This window comes from Erpetoichthys calabaricus, chromosome 5, assembly GCF_900747795.2.
Source record: "Erpetoichthys calabaricus chromosome 5, fErpCal1.3, whole genome shotgun sequence".
Classification (NCBI taxonomy): domain Eukaryota; kingdom Metazoa; phylum Chordata; class Cladistia; order Polypteriformes; family Polypteridae; genus Erpetoichthys; species Erpetoichthys calabaricus.
In genome coordinates, this window is record NC_041398.2 from 175,657,645 (window position 1) to 175,683,771 (window position 26,127).

Below are 26,127 nucleotides of genomic sequence, written 5' to 3' on the forward strand. Positions count from 1 at the left end.
GAGATTATGATATGCCAACGCCCACCTGAGAGAGTAACCACGGAGCACATTGCCTTTTTTTTCCTACATATTGTGCCTACATGACCACACGGTAATACCCGAACTATTCTGAAGCAATGTTTGCATTGTTTTGTGCTTTTTTGTATCTCACACCCTCATACACCTTTATCGTAAGAGCATCCCTTATCTATGATGGAGCGTTTGATCAGAAGAAAATATGAAGCTGGTTTTAAATTAAAAGTCATTGAAGTGGTGAAAGAAATTGGTAACTGTGCTGCTGCAACAAAATTCGATGTGTCTTGAGAAACTGATGCGAGATTAGAGGAGGCAAGAAGATGTAAAAAAAAAAATTTTAAGTGTCACATTTTTGAACGGGCGTTTAAGTCGGGGTCTGATTTTATGATTGATTTTTCAGGTTTCAAGACTAGACTTATAGTCGTGTATATATGGTTTATTTATAAATGCAAGTTATAAATGCGTTAAGGAACAAAAGAAACATCTTCACAGATGCAAGTCTTTAGAGTTACTGCTCTAAGATGGCAACTTTTGCAGATAAATACAGGGCAGGCAGGAAGAGGTGGGTCCAGGTGAACGGACACTGGAAGTGGCCTCAGAGGTGATAAGGGTGTTAGCCATCTGGTCTGTAGATGAAGGAGTTAATATACAGCGCCGTTCTGCAGATCAGCAATGAATTACCACCACCAGAGCCTTTAAGCTGTTCCTAAGGTGCACGTGTGTGACAATATACATATATTACACAGTTGACTGACTGACTTAATTACTCATTTATGCATAAACAAAAACACCATTTCCCATTTAGTTAAAATGGTGAGTAGGTATCCTCTAGGAAAAGCATTTTGATATATTAATATTTAGGGGTAAACCCCATCTCCCCCACAACAGAAAAATGAAATACCCCAAAACCTCATAAGCACTATGCTACCAGTTCTGGGATTAAATTGCCAAATGTTCTGGGTGTATATGTGTGTATGCACATGAAAGAAGGATGCAATGGAAGGACCAAGACAGACTCTAGTGTCCATGAACCTAAATGGATTTGCTGGTAGTGTTCCCTAACTAAAAAGTAGCTTTATAACAAGGTTACATTGTGTGAAGCACTGAATTTTTCTGGGATCAATGAATTCAGCATTTGGAATGATTTGGCCTTTAACTACATGATTAAATTACAAAAATTACATTTAGGTGGCATATTGGTTAGCACTGTTGCCTTACTGCACTAAGTACTTGGGTTGAAAACCAGGCTCAGTCCCTGTATGTGTGCAGTTTGCACATTCTCCTTGTGTACACATGAGCACTCTGGTCAGTTCTGAATAGCAAGTCTGAACTGACTCCTGCATAAGAAAATGAGGATTCATATCATCTCACTGAGGGTTTGCTGCTGGTTTGAATCCAGTGATGCTAAGAAAGAGTCAGGCTCCCCGATCCTGTAACAGAAATAACATGTTCACAAAAATTGAAACACAACACAGTTTCCTGGTTGCTACAAAAGTAGAGTCTTTTCTGTTAAGCTTCATAAACTTCTACAAAAAAAATGTACAAGATTACAAAATAGATTATTAAGATGTAAATTGTAAAATATTTCAGAATATCTTAATATACCTACATGTATGTAATAATTATTATTATACCAAGAAAATAATCATTTTAAGTGCAAGTGTGTTGTAAGCCACTGTTTTGGTACCCTACTGGGAACAATTTCATTATTGAAACACATTTTTATAGGACTCTTCCTACATGATTTGTTTTCTCTATACCTACACCCATATTCATTGTTTTAGGATGTTGTATTAGCTTGCTAAAAATTCAGTAATCTACTGCATTACTTCATCTTTGGGATCCCAGTACTATACCAGCTCTGCATCATGTTCCTGAATTTGCCATCTCAGAAATTTAAATCAATATTTTGGCTTTTTATTGCTTGATCAAAGTGCAGCCTAGTTATGAAATTGTCCCTGTTTGATCCTTTCAAAGCATTCTGTTGTTTCCTTCCTTGCATGAAGTGTGAAATTATTATATCTTACAGTAACTGTCTTTGCTTTTAAAGCTTATCTGTCATGTGAGCCCATGCATATAGAGTGTAGATAATTAGTGCTGCTTTCTCATAATCTTTAGTATTTCTAAGATGTGAGTCATTTCTGTAATTTGGCAGTAATGCCGTCTTTTTTTACAAAAGAAATGACTTTTGGCCAAAAGTGATCTCTGGGGAATGACACTGAGAATCAGGAAGCTGAATCCCAAAGAGTTTTAATGACAACCAAATTTCAGTCTTATGTGAAGTGTAAGGCAAGATCTTCCTGAAGACATCATTTTATGCCCACATCTAAATCTGGACAATTTAAGTGTCCTTCCTAAGTATTATACATTTTGTATAAAGAGATGGCAGGAACAATACATACACAGTACATGGGATGAGTAAAGCTAAATAGCATAAATTGCCAGTTTGAAGGAATATAGACAGGCAATAGCAATAGTGGAAAACTGAATGTGGCATTAATTTTTTTTTTTTGTTTATGTTCTTGTTTTGAGACTTTTATACTCTTCAAATGACAGTTTCATATATTCAGTCACACGTCTGTCTGTATTCATTATTGATTTCAAAATGGCTAATGCCAGCCTAATGCTAATGTTAATAATTATAATTATAACAGCCAATAACAACTTCTAACATATAGGGTGGTCCAGATCTAATTATGCAATTTTCATTATGCTATAACTTATTAAGTTTATTACATAGAGAATTCACAGCACCTGCCCTGCACATAGAGATTTCCCTTAAAATTATTTTTGTTGCCGATAGATGGCAGCACCTGCCCTGTATTCCAAAATGGCAGGACAGAGACAGTTGTCAGTCGAACAGGTGGCGCAGTGGTAGTGCTGCTGCTTTGCAGTAAGGAGACTGTGGAAGATTGTGGGCTTGCTTTCCGGTTCCTCCCTGTGTGGATAGTGCTTTGAGTACTGAGAAAAGCGCTATATAAATGTAATGAATTATTATTTTATTTTATTATTGCATAATTAGGTCCTAGTCATTTCCAGTGGTTAAGATATTCCTATTCCAGTAGGGCATTTTACAGTCATTTTTTGAGTTTAAATAAAAGCATATTTTCAACTATATACATAATTTCTTACCTGACACCTTTCTTTACATGTTTTTGGAATTCTGGTCTGCAATTTCTAACTTTCTGTTGTCCATTGTGTCCATCAATATCTCTATTTTACCACATATAATTCTACTTTTGGACTTTTCTCTAACTCCTAATCTTTTTAAAATTAGGTTATTCTGGTAAGTTAAGATTGATTTGAAATATGATCTGAGCTGATGGAAATTTTCTGACACACTAACTTTTGGAAGTCTTCCCATTTTGGTCCTTCTTGAACTCTCTAAGGCAAGGATTATCCCAGTATTTCCAAGTGGCCAGAGCTGATGTGGTTGGTCCAAGCTAGGATGGCTGGTGGTTGACATTTCTTCTCTAACCTCAAGTCTCCAAAGTGTCTGTGGGTTGGTGGTCTGTGGAGGGGCATTCTTTTCTCCCTGTTATCCCACAGGCAATGTAAATCCATTTCAAGTGTCTTTTAAGGGCTACAATTTCATGGAGGAGGTAACTTTGCTTTTCTTAACATGCCTTCATGAGTATGTACACTATACACTGGCACTATGAGTGCTGTGCAGAGTGGAGGCAGAACCTCAGCGTTTTTCCCAGTTGATTCTGGGGTGCATCAGGCATGTTTTCTTGCTCCTACTCTGTGCAATGCTTGCATGGACTGGGTGTTGGGCAAGGTTGTGTGGTCCAGTGGCTGTGGAACATCTGCTGGTGAAGAAAGATTCACTGATCTTGACTGGATAAAAAGCAAGATCCAGGCCTTTAATGGACTCTTGGGCACAGCCATCAGCAGTGTGTCTGTCTGCTGAGAGAGTGTCGACCTTGTTGAGAGGTTTACTTACCTTAGCAGTGACATTCATGTCTCTGGTGACTCTCCCTATGAAGTCAGTAGATGGATTGGGAGAGCATGGGAGGTCATGAGGCCACTGGAAAGGGGTGTATGGCACTCCCGGTATCTATTGTCACTCACACGTGATTAGGGGGCAACCACCGGGCCCGAAAGACCACAAAAAGACGCGGAATAGGGGCACAGGACAGCATATTAATGCCTCTCTCTCTTTTTCTCCAGAACAAATGAGCCTTAAAAACCCAAAAATAGCTAAAGAAGACCTACAAATAACAACATCCACGGTAATTCCACATCAACCTCCCTGACGACTTAATTTTCCGACTCACACTGATGTCCTCACATCTGGCTGCTTTCAATGACGTCACCTCCATTCTACTCCGTTCACATGATTTTCAATTTCCCCTTCATTTATATCATTTCCGGTTCCAACTCCATAAAATCTCCCCCCTGCCAACTGTTGATTGTCTTGTGTGTAATTTGTATGCCTTTGAACGGCATCTCAGTGTTGTTTTCACTGCCTGAGTGCTGTACACTATACAGTGACGGTTCCCCAACTCTTATTCAGTTTCTCCTGTCTTTATTTCTTCACATTGTGCAAAATGGATGAAGGTCCAAGTCTTTAGAGTCCTGGTGCTTCCTGTCTTGCTATATGGTTCTGACACATGGACGCTATCCAGTGACCTGAGACTAAGACTGGACTCATTTGGTACTGTGTCTCTTTGGAGAATCCTTTGGTACCACTGGTTTGACTTTGAGTTGAAAGAACAGTTGCTCACGGAGTCCCAAATGAGACACATTACCAGCATTGTGAGTAAGCACAAGTTATGGCACTATGGCCATGTGGTGCAATTCCCCAAGGTTGAATGCAGGATAATCATTGTTGAGGACCTGAGTGGCTGCACCAAGCCAATTGGATGCCCAGGTAGCAGCTGAATGTGGCAGATAGATGGTCATTTTCAGAGGGTGGGACTGGTCCACGTGTGTACCCGGGGGATTGCCAACCAGGATCCCGAGCTGTTTGGTGTGGTGGATGCAGCAACGCACTGTACCAGTCCATGTTCCCCAACCTGACCTGACCTGACCTAACTTTCATGAGTATTCTTTCCACATCCTCAAAATCCATGTGTTAGGTTAATTGGAGGATCATAATTGACCCAATGTGAATGTGAGTGGGCCTTATGTAATAGACTTGTGCCTTATCTATTGTTGGTAACTTGACATGCAAATTACATATTAAAAACTAAAATTGGTATGTAAATGAATTAGAATAGCCATAATAACCACATACAAAAACGGTTTACTGATTTACAAAATGACAGATTATTGAATAAATATATCTGGAAGATGCCAAGCTTTGTAAGCCAGAATCCTTCTAATTATTTAACAGCAATAAATGTGCAAGAGGTTGCTTTAAGTAAGTAGTTTTTACTAAAAATATTAACATCTACTGGTAATAAGATGAGATTCTGAGGAAACTTAATATCGAAAAGAGCTCAAATAATTATCTCTGGTCTCTATAGGATGGCAGCAGACTAAATATAGCTTTTTATAAAATAACCGACTCACCAGTTCACTCCTTTATGAGAGTCCTCTGCAGCTGTCCATCACTTGGTGAATATCATTACAAGGAAAGAATAATTAGGGGGCCACTTACATTTCTAGCAGCAACATTTTTCAATGTTATTTTTAAAACTTGGCAAGTGTGATATGCCATGTGAAAGCTGATGTGTACTATATTGGTTGTGTGTCTTGATTGTGAGGTATGTTTATATGATGTAATATTCTTTTAGGCAATTCAGTCTATCATCATGAAATCTTTGCTCAATTCTTTCTTGGAGTTTGCTACCTGTATAAAAAGAAATTAATTGATTGGCAGCATCTATACACTGCAGATATAAAACGGACCCTACCAATCTACTTCACTATAGATTTTATTGCCCATATCTGCTTCCTGCCAGACCGTTGATTACGTTGACTTGCAAATTTAATTAAGTTGCTCCCTGGATTGTATTCTACAAAAGCTATGAAAAGAAATTGGTCCCTTTCATTAGGTTCATGTTAATTGTACTGTATAATATAGCATTCTAATGTAAAACCAACAAATTAATAGAAAAATAATTTTAGAATAACTGTAATAATAGTCCCAATCTTACACACCTATACTTTAAGTCTGTATCATCAATCAATTCATTTTTATTTTATATAGCTATGCAGGATATTTCTGTTTCATGTTACAGCTCAAATGCTAGAACTATAGAAAGATATGTTTTAATTTAAGAACAAAATTCTTTATTAACAAAGGAGTACACAAACCAAACTTAACGTTATATTCTTGTGATTCGAACATAGTGGTGGATTATTTTTCAACAGATACCCCAAGACAGCTTGCTACAGTGGGCAAAATATAGTATGTATAGTTTATTCGTAACAAGAGGATAACAGAAGAAAGATGAAAGCATAGTAAACTGTCAGAAGATAAGAAAATGAACAGCACAAACCATAAATCTAAGTTACCTTAGCTTAGTTACCTGATTGTGATATAGAGGGCACAAACTTATAAGATATGTCTTCACTTCTTAATTTTTGTCCAAAGAATTTCCTAAGGAAGTGTTATTTCTGCAGACGATCTTTTAAATACTTATAAGAGTTCTAATCTTTTAGCTGATTAGATAGATCAGGCTTTATCTAGATTATGTCTGTCAGTATCTGTGTGCTTTGATAGCAGCCCTAACTTCACAGCTCATCTAGAGCCCAGCGCATTTATGATGATGTGAGTGTGGGTTTCTGTGTCTGTGGAACTGTTTGTGTGTATCACACACTATTTGAAGCTGCTACCTGACAGAAACTGCTGTGAATTAATGGAAGACTGTTATGGTACAGCATGGCTCAAGTTTGTTTTTATGTGTATTTAAATATAATTTGTCATATTGTGTTATGAATTATATTTTTGTTTTGTCTTTGTATTTTACAGTTTTTATCCAACTGTGCGCTTTGTATTATTATGTTTAAGATTTGCTTTTGGTTCTTTTAAGGAGTTTTACCTCTTTGTCTTTCGATAGAGGCTTGTTAAAAAAAGTATGTCTAGTAATTGTAAACATTAGGCTATCAATACAAAGGTTACTGGTTCAGTTAGTTCTCATCTTTGACCCAGGATGGACTGTAAAAATGGCCAAAATCAGCTGATATAAAGCAAACAAATGTACTATCCATCCATCCATTTTCCAACCTGCTGAATCCGAACACAGGGTCACGGAGGTCTGCTGGAGCCAATCCCAGCCAACACAGGGCACAAGGCAGGAACCAATCCCAGGCAGGGTGCCAACCCACCGCAGCAAATGTACTATTTATCCCTGAATATCATGTTTAAGCAGTTTAATCTTATTAGTTCAATCGTATTGTAAAAACAACATTAAAACAATCATTGATTCATTTCTAGGCACCTGTAATTGCTTTAGTAAGAAACCTAAGATCACTGTTAGAGTCTCAGTTAATGAGTGAACATCAAGATTTAGAGATAGGCAAAAACCCAGTGAGACACAAAGTAAGTGGAGTGTGATGTAACAGACAGAGATCTTAAAGTAAAATGGCAGTTGGTCAGGTATAGGCAATAGTCAGCACATGAGTAATCAGAATCTAGGGAAAAGACCAACTGAAATATTCTAATCTGGGGAAAGGTCAAAATCACAGGAAGCATAAACACACCCAAAAGACATTTAGATTTTGAGTAAACAGATAAATAATAAGTACATATATATTGTGGCGAACGGCCAGCAGCTCATCCCGGCCGGGACGCCCCTGAGATGGATGAATGGGGGAAGGCAGCTTTTCTAGGACACTGCCTCCCCCAAAATGCTAGATGGCAGCTCCTCTGGAGTGTAGCGGTGCCCCGGATTCCCACAGGGCAGCCTGGGACTTGGAGTTTGGTTTCTCAGCCCTGTTGGGTACCGTCGATGCTGCCAGGAGGAACTGTCAGAGGACTGGAGGAGCCATGAGGACGGGAGCCCTGAAGTACTTCCGTGCTGAAGAAAAAGCAAGTTCTCCATCTGACCCGGAAGTGCTGACAAGTCACGTGAACGGAAGAGGAGAAGCACTTCTGGGTCAAGGACTATATAAAGGACTGCTGGAGATCCAGCAAGCAAGCTGGAGTCGGGACATAGAACAGAGCTTGCTGGGAGAGGTGGAGGAGAGATTTGTGTAGATTTATTGTGTTTATTATTATTGGTTTTGCCTGTTTGTGGTGGCGGGGGTGCTTTTTGGCACTATAAAAACAAGAAGAATAATTAAATACATTCTTGGTGATTTTACTCTGTGTTCAGTGTGTCTGTCTGTTGGGTTGAAAGGGACAACAGACACCCCTAGCATCTTAGAATATAAATATATGTAAGTCATTGAAAATAGGTAAATAAGTAAAAGGTAAATAAATCAAGTTTAAGTATAGGTAAACCATTGCAGTGCCTTAAATACTGCTCAAATGAGCAAGGTAAGTGAAATGTGTCACTCGCCAACGGAACCACGCATGGCTATGAAACTAAAGAAATTCCTCTTGTGAAAAGTGAAATAAAACAATACTACTTAGTAAAAAAAGGACAGAGCAAGAGTAGCCTTCATAATGTGTAAACAACATTTTTGACTATTCCATTCTACTTCCAAAATTTTCATAGGACAATACCAACATGTAGTTTACACCTTTGTACTTAAGTTGTCAGGGTCCTCTCACTGAAGTGAAAAAGTTCACTTTCAAAATAATATTTATCCTCAGACTTTATCTATTTATCAATATACATTAGCCGGATGTTCCCCTTTTGTCTACATTGAGATCTCCTGTTCACTGACCTAGCTTATACAGTATGTGTACTGTATAGTATTCATACTTGTATTACACTGTAGGGCCTAAGTGTTGCTCAGTTAGACTAGTGTATTGAGAGGCCCTACTGATATTAAATATTTTCTGTACAAAAGGTTTGTACAACCTGCTCATTTTGCAATAAATACAGTGTTGATGTCGGTGCACCTCTATTTCGTGAAACTGTAGACAGGCTAGACAGATCTACAGTAAGTAGTGTGATTTCTGCCTTACAGAATACTGAAAGAAATGGTGTCTCTTAAGACACTTCTCAGATTGACAAAACTCTGAACCTTTTACGAGAGGAAGGAAGCATGTTATTTTTGAAACCTCTGTGTTTCTTACTTTGATCTGCGAAGGTAACTGATTATTCTCTCACTGCTGTACTGCCACCATTGTTGTAACCCTTGTACCAGGACAGGTGACTGTGCTGTCATTTCATGTATTTTTGGCAAGCAACATCTCATGTTTTTAGCCATAGGTGAAGGTCTTCTGACTGTAATAGCAGGTTGCATTAATTCACATTATGATATAACAACTATAACAGGCTTAGATGTGGTCATGAAACTTTACACCATAAATACAGGAGACTTCCTGCAATGTTCATTTCTTTACCTGTCAATAAACTTTTCTGCATAACCTCATCTATACTGCTTAGTACTCTTTAACACAAAACTAAAAGCGTGTCCTGTTATGCCATGAAGTCATTTTCTTTTCTTTGTTTCTTCTTAGCATTGCTGTGCTGCCAAAAACACAAAGTCTGTGATTTATATGTCAGTATATTTATGAGTAAGGCTATCACCCAAACCTTGAGCATTAAGCCCTTATGTATTCAAACCCACAGGGGATACACAAACCAGTGTTTCTTTGTGCCAGTCCCAAGCCCGGATAAATGGGGAGGGTTGAGTCAGGAAGGGCATCCGGTGTAAAATTTTGCCTAATCAATATGCGGACAACAATACAAATTTCCATACTGGATCGGTTGAGCCCCGGGTTAACAACGACCGCCACCAGTACTATTAGTCAACAGGGTGCTGGCAGAAATTGGGCTAATGTTGGCCGAAGAAGAAGAAGGAGAAGAAGTGGGGGCAGATGTGTCCGGAAGCAGGAGAAGAGGAGGAAGGTAAAGAGAGTGGAACTGAGGGTAGGAACTTTGAATGTTGGCAGTATGACTGGTAAGAGAAGAGAGTTACCCGATATGATGGAGAGAAGGAAGGTTGATATATTGTGTGTGCAAGAGACTAAATGGAAGGGGAGTAAGGCCAGGTGGATCGGAGGTGGATTCAAATTGTTCTATCATGGTGTGGATAGAAGGATAAATGGAGTAGGGGTCATTCTGAAGGAACAGTATGTCAAGAATGTCAGACAGAGTAATGATTCTGAAGCTTGAAATTGGAGGTGTGATGATGAATGTTGTTAGTGCATATGCCCCGCAAGTTTGGTGTGCAATGAATGAGAAAGAAGATTTTTGGAGTGAGTTGGATGAAGTGATGAACAGTGTACCCAAGGGACAGAAAGTGGTGATTGGAGCAGATTTCAATGGACATGTTGGTGAAGGGAACAGAGGAGACAAGGAGGTGATGTGCAGGTATGATGTCAAGAAGAGGAATGAAGAAGGTCAGAGGATAGTGGATTTTGCCAAAAGGATGGACATGGCTGTGGTGAATACGTATTTTAAGAAGAGGGAGGAACATAGTGTGACGTACAAGAGTGGAGGAAGATGCACACAGGTAGATTACATCCTATGCAGAAGAGTCAATCTGAAGGAGATTGAAGACTACAAAGTAGTGGCAGGGGAAAGTGTAGTTAAGCAGTATAGGATGGTGGTCTGTAGGATGACGTTGGAGGTCAAGAAGAGGTAAAGAGTAATGGCAGAGCCAACCATCAAATGGTGGAATTTGAAAAAGGAAGACTGCAAGGTTGAGTTTAGGGAGAAGGTGAGACAGGCACTGGGTGGTAGTGAAGAATTACCAGACAGTTGGGAAGCTACAGCAGATGTAGTAAGGGTGACAGCAAAGAAGAGTACTTGGTGTCACATCTGGACAGAGGAAGGAGGAAAAAGAAACCTGGTGGTGGAATTGAAAAGTACAAGAAAGTATACAGAGGAAGAGGGTGGCAAAGAAGAAGTGGGATAGTCAGAGAGATACAGAAAGTAGACAAGAGTACAAGGAGATAAGGCGCAAGGTGAAGAGAGAGGTGGTGAAGGCTAAAGAAAAAGCGTATGATGAGTTGTATGAGAGGTTGGACACTAAAGAGGGAGAAAAGGACCTGTACCAATTGACTAGACAGAGGGACCGAGCTGGGAAAGATGTGCAGTAGGTTAGGGTACTAAAGGATAAAGATGGAAACGTACTCACAAACGAGGAGAGTGTGTTGAGCAGATGGAAAGAGTACTTTGATAGGCTGATGAATGAAGAGAACGAGAGAGAGAAGAGGATGTGGAGATAGTGAATCAGGAAGTGCAACAGATTAGCAAGGAGGAAGTAAAGACAGCTATGAAGAGGATGAAGAATGGAAAAGCTGTTGGTCCAGATGACATACCTGTGGAAGCATGGAGGTGTTTAGGAGAGATGGCAGTGGAGTTTTTAACCAGATTGTTTAATGGAATCTTGGAAAGTGAGAGGATGCCTGAGTGGAGAAGAAGTGTACTGGTGCCAATATTTAAGAATAAGGGGGATGTGCAGGACTGTAGTAACTACAGGGGGATAAAATTGATGAGCCACAGCATGAAGTTACGGGAAAGAGTAGTGGAAGCTAGGTTAAGAAGTGAGGTGCTCAGCTGGGGGCTGTGGGTCGCTCCTGTCGAGCATTTTGGGAGCAGGAGCAACCATCATGCTCAGGGGAACCTTCGCCGAGTGGGGCCATTTGCAGTGGTGGAAGTGCAGAGCGCTTGCGTCGGGTGGATCCTCAATTGGCAGCAGTTTGGGCGAAGCAGGGCTCATTGGTTGCTCGGGACACCTAGGGATTGCCCCCGGGGAGACAGGCCAGAAGAGATGGGTATCTGCACCAGCTGCTCAACGTCTCTTCGGGCTCCGTTTTAAAGGAAGGTACCAGGGCTTGCAGATTTTAAATGAGTTTCCAGCACTGCGTTGTTTTCACCTCATTTTTAACAAATTTATCTATTTATTGATTTTATCCTCCACAAGAACACTTTTTTTATGGATTATTTATTTATTGACTCTTTGGAGCACTGCACTTTGTGGACACCATTTGTTTTTTTTAATAAAAGCACTTGCTCTTTTCACCATCCCCATGCTTGGTGTGTTTTGTCCTCATCTGCCACGCTCATCCTGTTACGTTATCGAATGTGTCAGGTTCAAGAGGCTCCCATTATGGAAGAGGGAGCAAGTCGCCGACCCACACCGTCACAATAAGCTATTGTTAATCAAATGAAATTGATATGTACCATTGTTTAAGCATTGTTGATCTAGATGGAGACTGAAGCAGCTATATTTCTAGACAAATCAAAATAAAAGCAAGTATGGTCAAAGATTCCTAACTGCTGCCTGCTTCTTTACACTTTCAGTCCCTTACTGTTACAGCTACACTATGTAGCAACAATGGTTTGTAACTGGCCCAGGTTCCCTTAGGCTTGCGGCGGGTAACATTCATTAATTGGTGTACGGCATATATGTGCATTGTCTTTAAGTGTAAGAAATCCTTGTTAGACATTTCATTAATACATTATTTTTTTCCAAACTAAATATTCTGGTGGGCAAAGAAACATGCTCTCTCTTTTATTTCACCGTACATTTGCCAGTTCCAGACTACAAGTGGAGTGCGTCATGGGACCTTATCTTGTATCTTCTCAGGTGAAGTATTAAAAGTTGAGGAGCAAGCTTATAATATTGTCTCTTGTCTCTAATGCTCAGTTTCAAATGCATCTGTAGATGAAACTGCAGCTTGTAGACTTTGTAATGTAGGTGAAATTTTGGGACAGCAAAGATCAGCTAAGGCCAGAATGAAGAAGTGACCATCTAAATGGTTATTAAACACATGCAAGCCTCACGGGTTGTATTATATGTAACTAATGCTTTACTCCTGTTTATATGTTGCCAAGTTGATATAACATTTTTATTTATTTATTTATTAGGACAGTCCACTGATACTGCAGTCTGACAGAAACGTGACTGTGAATGCCAGGAATGAACTTGGTCAGCTTACAGGACAACTTACTGTTGGTAAGTGAATTTGTTTCATACATGGGGAATGTAAAGTGCTGCTCTAATGCTGTGTGACATATTTAACAATCAAAAAAACAAATAAAAGTAATTGCGTGTCATGAAGCAATTTGCTGTCCTACCACAGACAATCAATGCATCTCTGGTTAGTTAACAGCCCTTAGAGCACATTATTTTGAAGGTAAAGCAATGTTTACCTTAAATCGGAACAAGGTCAGGATCACAGTACTGCAATCTCCTTCAGTTTCTGCTCTCCACCATCACACTTTTCAGCACTTCTCAGACTATAGCAAGCCCTAATGGCTGTAAAAGGCTAACATTATGCTTCATCTCTGAAAGTCTCTGCCTTTATTCTCAAGCTTTCCTTACCTACCAGATGGTCTGCTACCAGTAAATCATAATGTGCTGCCCAGTTACTGATGTACCTACTCACTGCTACAATACTTCCATGCAAACCCAGTAAGGAGTGATTCATAATACCATAACATGTTCTGAAAATTTATTCTCGGGGGGCTCCAGACAAATTTTGTATATTCAGCTTTTTCTGGGGGGTCCAAAGGTTTAATTATGGGGTTCCTGATACCGTAAGACCCCAGAATTTCACACCTTACAGCTTTGTCTCTTATTTGACAGAGAAACTGACACCTTTGGGATTAATTTAGTTTTAAGAAGCTTTTGTGAGAATAAGAAATATTTAAGCCAACCAAATATATGTGTGCTATGTTTGACTTGTATTTTTTTTATGGGCCAACACTAACTTGTTTAGTACAGAGGTTTAAATGAAGAATTTCCAGATAAGTCAACTATGATCAGACAAATGTTCAATGAACAAATGACTAGAGAAACCAAATGTACAGTATAACAAACATACAGTAATAAAACATATCAGAATATATACAGTATATACATATATATATTAAGGCATAAATCGGGTCTTGAAACCCAAAAAATCAATCATAAAATCAGGTGTATGAGGGTGTGAGATACAAAAAATACTAAACAGTGCAAAGTCACTTCAGAATAGTTCGGGTATTACCGTGTGGTCACGTAGGCACAATACATAGAAAAAAAGGCAGTGTGCTCTGTGGTTACTCTCTCAGGTGGGCGTTAGCATATCATAATTTATTGGACCAATAGTGTGAGTTTTTCACATTCGACTTGAATTGGCAGTGACATTTGTGAAAATAGAAATTGCAAAATATTCTTTCGTAGTAAACAGGGTGTGATACCCCGTAAAAAGAACTGCCATTGAGAGACCTGATGATGAAGAGCCAGACATGCAGATCAGTAAATATGCCTAATGACCCTAACACCACTCCAGCAGAACTACTGATGAGGTTACACAACATCCATCTTTGGCAGGCATTTCTAACTGAATAAAGCAAGTTTACATTAATGTCTAATTGGAAATGCAAACTTGCCATTCCAGAATATATTTGCTGCATTTTAACACGAAATATATACATAGACTATTGCAGTGGGCTGGCGCCCTGCCTAGGGATTTGTTCCTGCCTTGCGCCCTGTGTTAGGATATAGCGGGTTGGATAATGGATGGATGGATGGACTTATTAGACCGACATTATAAAATACGGGAAATTATATGGTAAAATCAAGTCCTGACTTATCCACGGGAGAACTTAAATGCGAGTATATACGGTATATATATATATATATATATATATATATATATATATACTATATATATATATATATATATATATATATATATATATATATATATATATATATATATATCCATCCATCCATCCATCCTCTTCCGCTTATCCGAGGTCGGGTCGCTTACTGTATTACTGGATGCACTGTATATATATATATATATATATATATATATATATATATATATATATATATATATATATATATCCATCCATATATATATATATATATATATATATATATATATAAAAGTGAGGTCCTATAAACAGTTTCATATATTTATAGCTAGAAATCCACACAGGGAGAAAATGAATCATGCATCTTAAAATAGTCTTTTTTATTCCTGAGCTTTCAACACCTAGAGGAAAATGATCAAACATACAGGAATCAAAGGCAGTATATAGCAAATGGGGTGGGGGGTAGGTGGGTGTGGATTAATAAGGTGGGGCTTGGAGGTTGTTGGTCTTAAAGTCTTTTTTATTATTTGGATGCTCTTTTTAAGCCTGCATATAATGAGTTCATGTCCAATTTTCTGTTAATGGCATTTTCATTTGATAGCCACAATACAGCCAGCTCTCTGGCACTCTTAGTATTTGCCCTGAATCTTACTTGCACAGTGTCCTAGTTAAATGTGTGCCTGGTTGAACTTGTATTTGCTTATATCAGAGACCATGTTTCCTTCTTTCTGACAGCATTGCGATGTTCTTGCATACATATTACAAATCTTTTAGATATTTATCCCACATATACAGCTGGGCATGCACTGCAAGGTATACTGTATACTGCATTTCATATATATAATCTAACATATTTTATTGGTGAGGAGTTTTGTATTAATGTGTCTTTCATATGGTTCAACTAACACAGCACAAAAATTAGCTCTTGAAGCAATGTACATTAAAGAGACACTACATCTGAATTATGCAGTGTAATTAAAAGTTAATTTAAAATTAAAATGTCATTAAGAAGAGCTGTTTTGGAAACATTCAAGTTGAAAACAATAATGATTGAAGTGGTTAAAGAAATTTAAAAAAATGATTCCATAAATACATTAAATCTTGTTACACTGCAACAAGAGTGTAAGACCTTAAACTTCCATCAACACATCTTTGCCATCTTGTTAATGATACAGCACATTAGCTGTAAAGTCATTTACTGTTACAGAAGGCTGGATGCTAAGAAATATCCTGATAATTTTCCCAAATCAGTATAATGTAATGCTTTGGTTCAGCGTATGTGTGTGTTTATTAGAAAATGGTTTAATGGACCTTTGTTTAATTAGTACTTTATTCAAAAGGTTAATGTAAAGTTCCATTATACTGCAATCACCTTTTATACATTATACCAAATACAATATCTGATTATTACAATGTATATGGTGATAATTATTCATTATTTTTCCCAGCAGTAATATTGCAAGTTTAATTTTGTGTAGGGAGGCATTGTCTTGTGGCTTTGTTAATGAGATTGTCATTTCTTTATTTTTCTCTCAATTTACTTCCAGCTTTTCTATCTTGCATCATCCTGATGTTGTTACTGCATTGTTTTCTTCTTTATTGTCATACTAATATTTTCATTTGAGAAAAATAATTGTTTCAAGATTGCTGTGGAATAAGCATTTCCCCTAAATAGCAATCTAGTTGCAAACATAGTGAAATCCAGAAGAAATTGTGTGTTTTTCCAATAAAGGTATTTAAATGAATCAAGAGCACATGTAATCATAAAGTAAATGCTGGAATTATTATTACCAGTAAAGGCCACATTTCACTGAGGCCCCTGAAAACAAAAGTATAGGTGTGGAACATTAAATAAATAAAAATGTTATTTGATTAAGAAAAAAAACCTGGTTTCAAATTTGAAATAAAATGGCAAAAATGATAATCTGCTAAACCCTATCTTTTTATTTTTAGATGATGGATTATTAGGTATAAATTAATGTCAGTTTATCTGTAGAAAACAATATGAGTATTATTTGTGATTAATCGAGGTTAGCTACTAAACTCTTTCGTTTTTTTGACAACAACCCTACAGATTTGCAAGAAAACTATGAATTCCCTCAATGTTATATTACTTAATTTTTTAGTAGGTGCTGTAAGTAAATATAATAATTCACTTGGCCTGAATCTCCACCTCCAATCTCACATTTGCATTCTTGCTTTTGATCTATGGTGGTTACATGCTTTGGAGTCAGTGATTATGCAATAACTCCTTAGGTCACTGAATGCTGATGCCCCTCAAATCCTACATTAACTCACTAAAATTGGAAACTGAGACATTTTGCTTGATGTGCTTAGGTCCTAGCAAACCACCCCTATTTCTTACAATGCCTTTTAGAGTGAACATCATTTCCACTGCCTGACATGATTTTCTAAGAATAGCACTTGCATTCTTCACACTTTAAAACAGGAAAGCTGTAGGAGCTTACCAGGATTCCCTGCCCTACCAGGTGATAAGCAAGAACCCTTACACTACTTGGAGAAAAATTTCCATTCCCTCACTGAAGTACTCTAAGAATGGACAGATCATCTTCAAGGATCCTCTAAGTCAGGGGTTCCCAGCTCTAGTCCTGGAGGGCCGCAGTGGCAGCAGGTTTTCATTCTAACCATCTTCTTAATTAGTGACCAGTTTTTGCTGCTAATTAACTTCTGTTGCCTTAATTTTAATTCACTTGACTCAGGCTCATTTGCTGTTTCTTTTTCCTTAATTAGCAGCCAAATAAAACAAGACACATAAAACAAGCCGCCTCCTGACCAGCTCACCTGTGCCCATCACACAATCTCTGAAAATAAAGAAAAGGTGATGGTCTTGGTAAGGTTGATCTCTCAGGTCACCAAAACATTTTGACGGTGTTTTTAGAAAAAAACAGAAAATCAGCATTTTTGGAAACGTCTGCTGTGGAAAAATGAGAGCAGCAAAAAGCCATGGAATTAAATAACGGCTTTAATTAACAACAAGAATTGGCTTCTCATTAAGAAAGTGATCGGAGTGAAATTGGTTGGGGTTTGATGCCCCAGTTTAGCTGCTCATCTGTTGGCTTGTTTCACATCTCATTTCTGTTTGGCTGTCATTTAATGAAGAAAATACAGTAATCCCTCCTCCATTGCGGGGGTTGCGTTCCAGAGCCACCCGCGAAATAAGAAAATCCGCAAAGTAGAAACCATATGTTTATATGGTTATTTTTATATTGTCATGCTTGGGTCACAGATTTGCGCAGAAACACAGGAGGTTGTAGAGAGACAGGAACGTTATTCAAACACTGCAAACAAACATTTGTCTCTTTTTCAAAAGTTTAAACTGTGCTTCATGACAAGACAGAGATGACAGTTCTGTCTCACAATTAAAAGAATGCAAACATAACTTCCTCTTCAAAGGAGTGCGTGTCAGGAGCACAGAATGTCACATAGATAGAGAAAACAATCTCTAGCAAACAAATCAAAAGGGCTGTTTGGCTTTTAAGTATGCGAAGCACCGCGGCACAAAGCTGTTGAAGGCGGCAGCTCACACCCCCTCCGTCAGGAGCAGGGAGAGAGAGAGAGAGAGAGAGACAGAGAGAGAGAGAGAGAGTTTGTTTTTCAGTCAAAAATCAATATGTGCCCTTCGAGCTTTTAAGTATGCGAAGCACTGTGCAGCATGTCGTTTCAGGAAGCAGCTGCACAAAAGATAGCAACGTGAAGACAATCTTTCAGCATTTTTAGACGAGCGTCCGTATCGTCTAGGTGTGCGAACAGCCCCCCTGCTCAATCCCCATACGTCAGGATCACAGATAGCGCAAGAGAGAGAGAAAAGTAAGCAATCTAGCTTCTCAGCCATCTGCCAATAGCGTCCCTTGCATGAAATCAACTGGGCAAACCAACTGAGGAAGCATGTACCAGAAATTAAAAGACCCATTGTCCGCAGAAATCCGCGAACCAGTAAAAAATCCGCGATATATATTTAAATATGCTTACATATAAAATCCGCGATGGAGTGAAGCCGCGAAAGGCGAAGCGCGATATAGCGAGGGATCACTGTAATCAATTCAGAGGAATGAATCTTTAAAAACAGGGCTATTAAAACGAAGGGAAAAGGAGTTAATTAGCAGTGAAAACTGGTCATTGATTATGATAAGGGTTAGTCTGAAAACCTGCAGCCACTGCAGCCCTCCAGGCCCGGAGTTTGACACCCCTGTTCTAATCCTTTTCTTAATTAATGACCTGTTTTTGTTCCTACTTAACTTCTTTTGAATTCATTTTATTTGACTTGCTCTTGAAGACTTTGACCCCTTAATTATTTATTTTTCCTTAATTAGCAGCCAAACAATAATGAGATACAAAATGAGGCAAAACATGACCAGCAAACTGTGAACATCATACAATATCTGAAAATAAGGAAAGGTGAAGGTCTCAGGAATGCTGATCTGCTCAGATCCCCAAAACATTTTAACAGTGCTCTTAGAAAAGAGAAAATTAGCAATTTTCGAAATTTATGCCATTGTACAATGAGAGCAGCAACAAGCTACGGAATTAAAGAATGGGTTTAATTAACAACAAGACTCAGCGCCCAATTAAACAACTGGTTGGAGTGAAATTGGTTGGAGTTTGAGGCCCTGACTTAGTTGGTCTTCTGTTGGCTCACTCACTTCACATATCATTTCCGTTTAAGGAAAGAAATGAATCAATTCAGAGAAATGATGAAGAAATTCAGGGGAATAAATCTTAAGAAACAAGTCAATTAAAATTAATTCAAAAGAAGTTAATTAGCAGCAAAAACAGGTTACTATAAAGAAAAGGGTTAGAATGAAAACCTGCAGCCATTGGGGCCCTCCAGGTAGTGATGGGCGGAGTGAAGCCTCATGAAGCGTCAACACGTTTGAAGTAATTCGAAGCTTCGAAGCATTTGACACTCACCTCTTTAGGGACTCCTCCTGGCCATTTTCATTAATGTTACACAAACTTATGATCCACTTCAATGACGTCTGTTATAACTCTTATTGCTTTTATTTTTTCGCAGCTACAGAATGACAAAGAAAGAGAAGGGTTCGTCAGCAGCTTCTAGTGTCTGATGTCTAAAAACTACATTTATAACTAACGCCGACAAGCAGAATGCACTATACGATAGCAAGAATTAAACAAAATAAGACGCCTCACTCATGGATTCCCTGCTCTTTCAATTAGTATTTACTTTTGCACTGTATCATTATAATCACTCCTGTTATTAGTATTATAATTAACCCTCATCTTTTCTTGAGATCACATTTAATAGCCTTAAATGTTTTCTTTGGTCTGACTTAATTAAAACGGAGTAGACAGAAAATAAAGGTTTATCCCTGTACTTTGCTATGATATAGGTAAGCACATTTCAGAAAGAAAAGGTGAAATCCTTAAATCACAGATGTTATTATTCGATCAGGTATTAAAATATTTAATTTATTAATACTTTATAATATTTTTTGGAGCTCAAAAGTAACGAGTTCGCTACAAAGAAAAGACGCCGTCAGTGGTTCAATTAACTAAGGTGGTTGCTTTTCAAATTCTGATCGTAGTGCTATCCTGAGTTCGATCCGAATTAAAGACTCTTCGTAATTAATAATAAAAAAATAATCTCGAGTGAAATCTTTATAACCAATTTGAACTAAATAATTTTGAGAGATACTGTGGAAGGATCGCATAAGAGATCTGTTCGGGAATCATCCCCACTTAGAATCGCCATCAAAATGCGATGACTAATTGCGTAAGGCAGCTCACGTATTTACATTAATTCATCTTCTATTCATCGCCCTTTGGCGTCCATGTTGAATCTATTGAATAAGGTGATAACAAACCCACTGTGGTAGATCAGGTTGAATTTGCTCTGCTGCACCAAACATTCAAAGGTGTCAATCCTAAGCACATCAGAGAGGCTGAGAGACACGGCGCAGATCAGTCACCGGCACACCGACACACAGACACACACGGGACACTCCAAGGTGAGCAGTGCATGGATCAAGTGAGCATTGCACGTATCAAGGTCGGCATTAAAGATTCTCTTGAGTGCTGAGGCAACAACAAAAAGTAGCAGGATAAAACACATCTGGACCTGCTGCCGAAAAAGCATTTGCTTTTAACAGCAGCATCCCTCCATCGTGAACACATCTTCAAGCTTCGGACAGGCGATCAGTAAAAAGTTGTCTTAGTCACAGCACAGTGCAATAATAAAACATTTCCTAAAACATATAGTTGTCCAGTCTGTATCATTCCTAAGCAATCTTCCAGTTATAGAGGCGCAATCCCAGTTACTAACACATTTACCGTGTAGCTCTCCCCCCCTACCCCCAACACTCAAAGTAAGAACACATTCCACCTTATTAATTTAATATTTAAAAATTTAAACCACTAAACCCACCATCAACAACTACAATAACAGTTGAAATGGTCACTCAAATATTTTTTTTTGTTTAGACATAAAACAAGATGCCCATTTCCATTTGATATATCTTTACTAGTGTTCTCGCCTTGCTCACTCTCAGTCCACAGTGGAATTTGCTGTTAAATGAAAAAAAAACACGAAAAACAGACTCTTTTGGGTGACAATTCATAATGGGTGGACGTGGGACCTGAACCCACGCAAGCCTTATGATGGAGCAGCAACGCTACCGCTGCACCACTACTGTTTTCAGCAGGGTGGATGTATATAATGTATGTTTTTTATGTATGTATGTAATGAAGACAAAAACAATTATATATAGATGTATACTATATGACATACGTTCAGTGTTGCATGAAAACGTTGCATGAGGCGAAGAATGGATATTTATGAGAGTATTATAGTGAGAGATGTGTTGTCACCCGTATTACTAAAGCTCTTCTTTGCATTATTATGCAGTCTACAAGTCTTGCATTTGTATGATGTATAATTTATAATTTTATTTTTTGCCACAAAGTATTATCGGGCACAATCATTTAACATGTATGGATCATCTACAAACATTCATTTCAATGGGAATTCTGTCGAGTTTTTGAACTCTGTTGATGCCATATGTACTTCAAACGGGAGCTTGATGAATAATGATTTGAAGCACTAAGCAGACATGCACATTGGAATCGTCAAGCTTGGTTAGAAGCACTGAGCAGACATGCGTACTGAGATTGCATCATGACTGGGCTTCGAAGCCTCAAGCAGACATGCGTAGTGCTGAGATTGCAGCATGACGGGGCTTAAATTCCTCGGACATGCACACTGGGTTAACTGAGGCTTCGAAGCCTCGAGCAGATTCGAAGCCTCGGACATGTGCACTGGGTTAACAGAAGCTTCGAAGCCTCGAGCAGATTCGAAGCCTTGGACATGCGCACTGGGTTAACTGAGGCTTCGAAGCCTCGAGCAGATTCGAAGCCTCGGACATGCGTAGTACTGAGATTGCTTTATGACGGGCTTTGAACGGGGTTTCGAAGCCTCAGACATGCGTAGTACTGAGCTCATGACAGGGCTCCGAAGCCTCAGACATGCGTAGTACTGAGATTGCGTCATGATGGGCTTCAAACGGGGCTTCGAAGCCTCAGACATGCGTAGTCCTGAGCTCATGACGGGGCTCCGAAACCTCAGACATGTGTAGTACTGAGCTCATGACGGGGCTCCGAAGCCTCAGACATGCGTAGTACTGAGATCATGACGGGGCTCCGAAGCCTCAGACATGCATAGTACTGAGATTGGATCATGATAGGGCTTTGAAGCCTCGAGCAGACATGGTCACTGGTTACTGAATCTTTGTGAAGCCTCAGCACACTCAAAGGCATTGACCTCTATATTTTGAGACTCTATCTGACACTTAACTCTCTAGTTATATTTTGTAATTCGTATTGACATTACACACTTCAGTTGATATAGTTAAACTACAATTCAGGTAGTTGCTGAGAATTAATTATTGTTCTTCTGGATTGCTGTGATTTCCTTTGTCTGATACATAGTGTCAAAGATATATTGTCATATATCAACTTTATATATATTGTGGAACTCGCCCCAGACACAGACAGGCAGACATGTTATTTTTGCACCACCACACGTTTAGTTACACAACTACTATTTACACTGTCCTTAAGTGCACCACAAACCCCAATCTCCCCCAAAGTCCAGGCCAACCATTCTGCCTCTTCGGACCGCCTCCTTCTCTCTTTCTCCGACCTTGTCCTGCTTCCACCTGACTCCAGCCTTGAATGAAGGGAGGCGGCCCCTTTTATCCATACCCGGATGTGTTCCAGGTGTGCACCAGCAATCCCGCGGACACGCCCCAGTGTGGCGGAAGTGCCTGCTGTCCTCCCAGAAGCACTCCGGGTGTTCCCTCTCTTCTTCCCCCCAGAACTTTCTGGTGTGGCGGAAGTACTGGGGTCCAGGGTCCTTCAGGCAGGGGGATGCCCCCTGGCGGTGACCACAGGCCCCTACAGGGTTGGGCTACCAAGTCCTGTACCCGTGGCCCCCAATACAACCAGGGCGGATGCCCCCTCGTGTTCTGGAGGCGGTATGAACCCTCCTCCTGTCTTCCTGGGCATCCCAGCTGGGCATGAACCCCAGCCAGGCGCCACAGTGCCCCAACGCCAGTGAAGACACGTCGGTCTGAGCGACACAACCCGTGAGGGCGGCTCAACCCCAAAGTGGGTCCTACTATTTGTCCCGGGTCCAACCCGGCACCCTGAAACTCATTTTTTCGGCACCCCCTCCGAGGTCTTCGCGCCCCTTTGAGCTGCGCCGCTCGCACCTTCGTAGCCTCCGCTTGTCGTGGGACTGCCCCATCACCAGTGAAGAGTCCTCCAGTGCAGCGGCCCGTCCCGGGAGGGCAGGTCCCCAACGAAGCAGACCCTACTGTGCATCCAGGGTCTGTTCCTGCAACCAAAACAGAAAGAGGGGCAGAAGCGCTGCCTGGACGCCACCACCTGACGTCCCTCTGTGCTGCGCACTGGCAGTGCTCTTCTCCCCTATCGGCACCCTGCAACTTGCCTGTTCGGCACTTCCTCCGCAGGTTCCCTGCCCATCTGATTGTATCTGATGGGTGTGCTCGCACTGTCGTCTCCTCCACCGGCACTGGAGCTTCCCTCTACTTCCACAGAGGACGGCCCTTCTCCGGACGTGCGCACCCAGCAGCACGTCCCTTCCAATCGGAGGAACTGGCATTCACCCCACGATTCCTCCTATCACTCTTGGACGCCACGATGGTTTGGGTCTGCGCATGAGAAACGCACAGAACCGTTCCTGTCTGCGTCCATTGAGACCAACGGGAGACTGTCGCAGGCTCGGGGTGTCGGGCGCTAGGACCCAGGGCACTCATCAGCCCCTGTCCTGCCTGCTCTCTCGATGTTGCTCCCCTCACCTCGCGAACAGCCTGCACTGCCACATCCGCTGTTGGAGACCCACCTACTTGGTTCCGATCACAAATGTCACGGGCCCCTTCGGTTGGATCTCTCTTATGCTTTACGGGGTCGGCTTTACCTACCTTCCCCACCGTACAGCTCCAGCCAAAGGATCCAGCGACGCGCCCTTCCACCGCAGCATGCAGCATCCGTAATGACGCGCCCGCCTTCACCTCCAGCTCAAGCAGGTCCGCACGGAGCCAGAACAGAACAACAGGATTCAGCAGTGTCAATTAGATTCTAAAGATTTTTGCAATAAACAATTAGCATGACAAATTGAGAATAAGCTACGGTAGTTTACCATTAGGATGCTGAACGAACTTCTGCTGAAAATGGGTCGTAGCAGCCATATGTGAATTATTGATTCAGTAATTTCATGCAATAATAGCCATTATAAACAGTAGTAATGCCTTTGTTGATGGAGAAGTATAGAAAAGGCCAGAAGGAGTTGCATTGCATCTTTGTGGACCTGGGGAAAGCATATGACAGGGTGCCTCGAGAGGAGTTGTGGTATTGTATGAGGAAGTCGGGAATGGCCGAGTAGTATGCAAGAGTTGTACAGGATATGTACGAGAGAAGTGTGACTGTGGTGAGGTCTGCGGTAGGAGAGACAGATGCATTCAACGTGGATGTGGGATTACATCAGGGATCGGCTCTGAGCCCTTTCTTATTTGCAATGGTGATGGAGAGGTTGACAGACGAGATTAGACAGGAGTCCCCGTGGACTATGATGTTTTCTGATGACATTCTGATGTGTAGCGATAGTAGGGAGCAGGTTGAGGAGACCCTGGAGAGGTGGAGATATGCTCTAGAGAGGAAAGAAATGAAGGTCAGTAGGAAGAAGACAGAATACATGTGTGTAAATGAGAGGGAGGTCAGTGGAATGGTGAGGATGCAAGGTGTAGAGTTGGTGAAGGTGGAGGAGTTTAAATACTTGGGATCGACAGTACAGAGTAATGGGGATTATGGAAGAGAGGTGAAAAAGAGAGTGCAGGCAGGGTGGAATGGGTGGAGAAGAATGACAGGAGTAATTTGTGACAGACGGGTATCAGCAAGAGTGAAAGGGAAGGTCTACAGGACGGTAGTGAGACCAGCTATGTTATATGGGTTGGAGACATTGGCACTGACCAGAAAGCAGGAGACAGAGCTGGAGGTAGCAGAGTTAAAGATGCTGAGATTTGCATTGGGTGTGACGAGGATGGATAGGATTAGAAATGAGTACATTAGAGGGTCAGTTCAAGTTGGACGGCTGGGAGACAAAGTCAGAGAGGCAAGATTGCGTTGGTTTGAACATGTGCAGATGAGAGATGCTAAGTATATTGGAAGAAGGATGCTAAGGATAGAGCTGCCGGGGAAGAGGAAAAGAGGAAGGCCTAAGAGAAGGTTTATGGATGTGGTGAGAGAGGACATGAAGGTCATAACAGAACAAGATGCAGAGGACAGAAAGATATGGAAGAAGATGATCTGCTGTGGCAACCCCTAATGGGAGCATCCGAAAAAAGAACAAAAAGAAAGAAGCTATACAGTAGTAATGCCTTTAATATATTTTAAACCAAATTAACGGTATGTTGATAATAGAAAAATATCAATTTTCACCAAAAACATTTCAATTTCTGGGTTACCCCAAACCATTGAACGGCTGTGTATATTCTTGGTATCTGATGCACCGTGGGGTATAAAACTCCAACCATGTACCACCTTACAACAATTCAAGGAAAGTTATTTATTCCTAGCAACCAAAAACTCAAGGGTAAGTTGATAAATTACTGCCATTAGAATATATAATTGGCCCTAAGATTAGAAAGCAAAAGATTTCATCTTTTTCTAGCTTTTAAAATTCACAAGGGTGCCATTTTTGTATACAATAAAGGGTTTAGTAAAGTTATTTTTCAAAGCAGGTGAGATCACTTATGTAGAAACAGCAGTAAAAGCTAAATTGATTAATATATGCTACTGGGACATGAAGCTTAATAAGTTTAAAACAATATAGGTTAGAATAGCGTTATTAAAATGGAGGCACTAGCACACATTTTCAAACTCTTAGCTAGATAGTTGAAGCAGTGGAAACTGCAAAGTAGTTTCAAATATCATTATAAATGTTAGA

The 26,127-nt window shown here is 40.1% G+C and overlaps 1 protein-coding gene across 1 annotated transcript in view; it reads left to right on the forward strand.

Annotated features, from left to right (window-relative positions):
- The window catches only part of LOC114652066 (zeta-sarcoglycan), a 595,628-nt gene that overhangs the window by 300,397 nt on the left and 269,104 nt on the right, over window positions 1–26,127 (forward strand). The window contains exon 3 of the mRNA XM_028802246.2: window positions 12,906–12,993. Coding sequence (XP_028658079.2) covers window positions 12,906–12,993 — 88 coding nt within the window. The remainder of the gene's footprint in view (window positions 1–12,905; window positions 12,994–26,127) is intronic.